This window comes from Lactuca saligna, chromosome 3 (assembly GCF_052625555.1).
Source record: "Lactuca saligna cultivar CGN05327 chromosome 3, ASM5262555v1, whole genome shotgun sequence".
Lineage (NCBI taxonomy): Eukaryota > Viridiplantae > Streptophyta > Magnoliopsida > Asterales > Asteraceae > Lactuca > Lactuca saligna.
In genome coordinates, this window is record NC_136419.1 from 203,220,856 (window position 1) to 203,227,580 (window position 6,725).

General features: G+C 34.4%; 1 protein-coding gene across 1 annotated transcript; it reads left to right on the forward strand.

Moving 5' to 3' along the window:
- Nucleotides 1-1,861: 1,861 nt before the first annotated feature.
- On the forward strand, nt 1,862-4,696 carry LOC145037758 (homeobox-leucine zipper protein HAT4-like). The gene is made up of 4 exons (XM_078986467.1): nt 1,862-2,478; nt 2,740-3,065; nt 3,191-3,270; nt 3,979-4,696. Exons 1-4 carry the CDS (start codon nt 2,223-2,225, stop codon nt 4,352-4,354), a joined length of 1,038 nt encoding a protein of 345 aa, XP_078842593.1. The 5' UTR covers nt 1,862-2,222; the 3' UTR covers nt 4,355-4,696.
- Nucleotides 4,697-6,725: the final 2,029 nt, after the last annotated feature.

Here is a 6,725-nt window from a genome sequence, read left to right on the forward strand (position 1 = left end):
ATCCGTATAGTTTTCAATTTGTTTGTCGATAATGACTTCATCCAATACAATAGTAATTCGAATTGGTCCTCTAAGTATATTGCGCCAAATCTTGAAGTCTTTCATTTTAATACACTTTTCGATTCGGTATTTCCATTCTGGAAAGCTTTCAGCATTCAGGAGTCGGGGGATCCGAGAAGTTGTTCCCATGATGGAGTCAAGTTCTTGATGTACTATCATGCTTTGAGATTCCATGTTTAAAACTTTGAACAACTTAGATGATTGAAACCACACACACTACAACCGTATACACAATTACAAATTCTAACCGCACATAACCGTACACTTAAACTGTACACGTAACTTTACACCTGACCGTATACGTAACCACACACGCAACCATACAAGCAACTTCACACTTAACCGTACAAACAGCAGTAAACTCAACCGCACATACAACAACACACTTAACCGCCCACACAACAGTTCACTCAACCGCACACACAACCGCACACCTTCAATGTTTCAACCGCACATCTTCAATGTTTCAACCGCATACGTAAAAATCTCATATTTTTTTTATGGAATTTTGATTTCAAACTATTGAAAACAGTGACAAACAGCAATTCCTTGATCAAAAGTTACAAATGCACTTCAAAAACAGTAAAATTTTGCAACCTCACACTCTAAAATGCTTCAATTGATACCGAATTTGCTCTGATACCAATTGTAAGTCCCAAAATTGGCTTGTGTATCAATCAGATCCAATTGATGGTGCGGAATCCCAATCAATTGGATGATGTCAGATCAAATAGAAGAGAAGGAGAATAAGAATTAAGATGAATCTAATGATGTATTCAATAAATTGAGTGATGTCCCATATATATAGATTCTCTCACACACACTATTCTTCTTTCTAGAACATGCTCCTCTCTCTCTCTCTCTCCTCACCATATATATATATATATATATATATATATATATATATATATATATATATATATATATATATATAGACATGGGCCACCAGCTACACAGGGTGTGCGGCCGCACACACATATGCAGCCATACACAACACCAAAATTATAGAAAAATATATTTTCTTAGAAAAGCAAATTATAAACCATATTTTTGACCCAACAATTATAAAATATTAAAAACATTATAAAAAAAAGATTTAGGCAAATATAATATATTGAAGGTTTATAAAAGTTTAATATGATATTAATAAATTAAACTGAATAAATATGATATTTTGAAATTTAAAAATGATATGAAATTCTCCTAAAAAAAATATAAATTCCAAATTTTCCAATCTAATTTTTTTTATACGTGCCGCATATGAATGTTAACTTAATGATAGATAAAACATTTTTAAAATGAAGTATTTATTTATAAATAAAATATGATTTATTTCTAATTAAAACCGTTTATTATTTACGCTACATAATTATTTTCTGGTCATACATAATTTCTTTTATTAACCTAATTCGTTATTGGTAAAAGTTAATAGTTTAATTTCAGAACAATAAATAAACAAATAAATAACCGAATTAAAAATAATTCCAAATTTAGACAAGAGAAAATTGTCTGTTTTTGTATTTTCAATTTTCTTTTATCCTTTTTATTTAGGAAGAAAGGGGATGGTGACTACACTAGCTAAAAGGAAAGTCTTTACCAATCCTTCAGTCAACCTAACTCAACCACAGTTAACAAAATCACCCGTATTCAATATCCAAGATTCTCACTACCAAATCACCATACAATACTTAATGCATATAGTACAACCACTGATACATCTATCTTTTAAACACAAAAATTACTGGCCTTTATAAAGCATTTACCAACTTAAAGTTTTACCGATTCACACCAATCTCACTCTCTCTCCTCTTTTCTTTCTCTCTCTTCCATGCAAAAGCTGAAGCAAAAGCCAAAGCTCAATCCCATCATCATCATTGTGCCAATAGAGCCACCCCTGACACATTTCATGATTGCACATATCACCACCTTATTTCTCTCTCATCCTATAGATATATATGTTTGTATGTATATATACATATGTAGACATATAGGTGGTGCTGATGGTTTCTCTGAGCAGTGCACAGTGAATTAAGCTCTGAATCAGCTAAAGGGAAATAAAAAGGCAGTGAAAAAACCAAAACCCATTTAGAATCACTCTACTTTGTCCCTCTGCCATATCCCATCAACGATTTCTAGAGAGAAAAGTTTTTAGAGAGAGAAAAATGGGTGAGAAGGATGATGGTTTGGGGCTGAGTTTGAGTTTGAAATGCTCGGAAAATTATCCACCGCCACCACCGCCGCCGCTGACGGTTGTTGCCGGTTCGAACGGTGCGACTACGACACGTTTCCCGTTGAATCTGTTGCCTTCTCCTCCTTTGTCATTAGTTCAACAACGGCATCATGTTGCGACGAATCATCAGAAGCTTTCGTTCATGATCAATCATGCTGCACCTTCATCTTCTTCTGTTCTTCCGCCCGGTAAGTACAAGTTTCAATGCATGTAGTGCAAAACGAAACTGTTTGTTGTGACTGCGTGATTCTAGTGAAGCGGTTTGAAACTGTGTAAGCACAAATTTCGATGCATGTAATACAACACGTCGATGCACGTAATGTGTGTGGATACACACACATGCCGAGATAAGGCGCGCATATACACACATACACACGCACGCGTACACGTACAGATTCATCCAAATCCAAAAGTCTCACGAATTTTTTGCTGTTTAATCGGAACTGCAGATCTGAATGCGGAAACGAGATCTTACTCACGCGGAGGAATAGACGTTAACCGGCTGCCGTCGACGTCAACTCTGGTGGCGTTAACGGCGGAGCGCGACGACGAAGCATTGGTTTCCTCCCCGAACAGCACGGTGTCGAGCGTGAGTGGGAAGAGAGTCGAGCGTGAAGAGAACGAGGCGGAGCGAGAATCAAGCTCGCACGGGATCAGTGGTGATGATGACGACGACGGTGGAGAAGCATCGGCGGCAAGGAAGAAGCTCCGGCTATCAAAGGATCAGGCGGCTGTGCTCGAAGAAACATTCAAGGAGCACAACACTCTCAATCCGGTTAGTGGCATGTTTTGTAATTTAATTCAACATCAAGGGCATTTTAATTAATTGTAGACCGTGCTGTTGAGCTGTTTTTCTAATTTTTTTTTTTTTTTTTTTTTTTTTTTTTTGAATTTTATCAGAAGCAAAAACTAGCCTTAGCAAAACAGCTGGATCTTAGGCCAAGGCAGGTGGAAGTATGGTTTCAAAACAGAAGGGCAAGGTAGAAAATTAATCTTTCCTTGAGGGTATTTTCGTAAATTAACAATGTTTAGGTTGTCGTTATATGGTACCATCATTAATCCATATAGTACTCCTAAACTAACCACTTTTTCTCTTAAGACTGTAGTAGCATTATTGACAAGTACTTCTCATGCATTAACAATTGTACCATAGTGACTCTAAAGTGTTTTAATGATGTTATTATTATTTAACCCTTAAAATATCATATTATGTACATCTATCGATGCATGTGATACAAGTGGATAGAATTGAGTAATCGACTACAAGTACATTGGTACCCTCACATCATGGGGATATGTAGTACATGCATCATGAGTTTGTACATTTAGTTGAACAATATTGGTGGGTTTTTGCTATTTACAGTTTGTTGCCAATAAAAGGTGTGAAATGTCATTAATATGATGTCTTTATTAGTCATAGACCAAATAAATTGTGATATAAAGTCAACTCATTTAGTACCGATGAGTTTATCTTTTCAAGAAATTAGTGTCTCATCTCAAATAATGACAACTTTGACCTTTTTACATTGGTAGATTTGACCTCCATGGCAAATAAATTGTCTTTTTCTTCTTAGTTTCATCAAATTCATGGAAATTGTACCTTAATATATTATTATTATTATTTTTAATAATGTTATATTTAGATTTTAAAACTGATAGTCGGATTCGGATACGTAATTTTTTTGTAGAACGAAGTTGAAGCAGACTGAGGTCGATTGTGAGTATTTAAAGCGTTGTTGTGATACGTTAACGGAGGAAAACAGACGTTTGCAAAAGGAAGTCAACGAGCTAAGAGCTCTTAAATTGTCTCCACAATTTTACATGAACATGAATCCTCCGACAACATTAACAATGTGCCCTCAATGCGAGCGTGTCGCGGTATCCTCGTCATCATCATCCTCATCTGCGGCCGCTACATCATCTGCAATCGGTTCAACCGGCCTCCCAAAAGCCCTCCATCATGGATCGATGACCGCCAACCACCAAAAGCAAAATAACCCCTTCCTTCCGAGAGCCACCATCATACCCCATCGCCCGCACGAAGCCCACCATCCTAGATGGTGAAATTACCAAATTACCCTTCACATGGGTATAAGTAGGGAAATGTGAGATTGATGGGAGGAGGTGGGAAGGGAATGATTTGGTTGGATTAAAGTGAAGATTTGATGTAGGAATGGGAGGGGGACAATGTGGGAATTGGTTTTGTATTTGTGTTGGTGTTTTTCTTTTGGTTTAATTTATTTGGATTTTGATGGTTTGCTTTTAGAATCTAAGTTTAGTCGTGAGTCATGATATGCCTATATTGTGTCTTCCCCCATGCCATTTGTATGTGGGACCACACAGTTTGAGGATAACATGATTGATATGTACATACTTCCTACTATTAAAATATGTTTGTGTTCCTTATGCACCTGCCTATCTCATCATTACTACATTTCAATGCACTTAAATCATTATCGGTTAATTCAAAATCAAAATATCTACCAACTTGTGTAACAAACGATAGTGTTGTTGGGTATGAGTGATGGAAGATATTCTCCATTTCTATTTTGACATTTTAGTGACTTGTCGTTATTGTGAAATTAATTTGTGGATAAAATACAAAAGTTAGATTTACTATTTCGAACACACGATATTAGAAAGGAAAAATATTTATTGCACATATACCTATGCATCGACTTAATTCCAAAAATTTAATGGAATGTACATGGCCAAGTTATAGTCATGTGGGGTGCAACCCTTCCCCACATAGCATCAACAATAATGAGTTAGAAAGCAACTAATCATTCCTAGACATATCGGAGTCTTTATTCTTTTATACCATGAATACAAATTAAATGTATCCAATATACAATCATATCAATTATGAGGGTTATATATATATATATATATATATATATATATATATATATATATATATATATATATATATATATATATATATATAGTATATATATATATATATATATATATATATATATATATATATATATATATATATATATATATATAGTATCAGATTGATTTAATATATTCAAATTAATTATATTATTTTCATATTAAAATGAAAATATGTATTATATTAAAAATTTAAAATGTTCTTATTAGAATTTTTAAGGTGGTAGTACGAGATCATGTTGAATATATTGATAGCAACCTGTTTAAGTCACACGTTGATCACATTTATATTGGATTCCAAATGTTCCTTATCTAATTAGACAAAAAGAATACAGAAAGTATTTGTTGGAACCCAAAAGTAGCACTCAACGGAAGTTAAGTTTTTTGCAGTGATGAACAATTCGAACGCTACAATCACAACAACTGATAATATTACTACTAATTGTAAAATTCTTCTAGGTTACATGCATGGCATTGCAACAAATGACATAAGGGGTTTTATTGGACTTTAGTTTGTTAAGTAATTGACGGTTTAATTATTTAACGAGAAACTTGTAGATTTAAAGGTTTTAAGTGTAAAGATTTGAAAGTGAGATTTTTAAGATAATTACCAAACTTATGGATAATTACTTAACGAACAAGTAATTATCTCATAAGGGTTCCTAAGCTTCCCCTATAAATAGAGTAGCACATAACCAAATTTAGATCGATCTTTTAGCCATAATTTCAATGCTTGCTCTATCTTCTCCCTTCTCCTCGATTTTCGTCTGCTACACAATGCGTAGTCACACCTACGTGGCGGGTAAATTCATTACACGGTGCATAGGCAGCGATTCCATATTTGGGTTTTGGTCTTTAGTGTGTTCATCAGATGTAGAGATGTCATGGTTGTTGATATGTTTCTTGGGTGCGACTACGAAATAAGAGTTCCACTTTGGAGTCTTAACAATCCTCTCTCCGTCTAAATCTACAAAGCTTTCAAAGACTACAAGGTTTTATTTATTTTATTTTATTTTATTTTATTTATTGCATTAGATCTGGTTGAACTTTGATTCGTCTTTTGACTTATGAGGTTAATTTGTTTATTGCTTATACTGTGCACTTTTATGGCCAAAGATCCCTCATAACCCAACAAGTTATTGTTGGATTAGTGTCTAAGTCCATAACTATTTTGGTATGTACTTGATCCGATGGTGCATGGTCCTTTTGGGTTGCCTTCACCAAAGCAACTTGATAGGATGATTTATGGAGAGTAAGGATTAAATATGATTTATTAATGTATTATGAGAATAATATATTAAAGGAGAAATCATATTGTTTAATTAATATTAGTCAATAATTAATTGGTAATTAGTTTTGTGACTAAAAGAGATTAATTAAACTTAAGGGACTGGAATTGTAATTATAGGATAATTGCAATTTGGGCCATGGATTGCCTTGTATCAAGGGTTGGACGAATTCTATGGGGAAGCCCATAAGGATATCGTCCAAGGGCTTGATTAAAAGGAGTCTATGGGTTGCTTAGGGCTTAAGCATC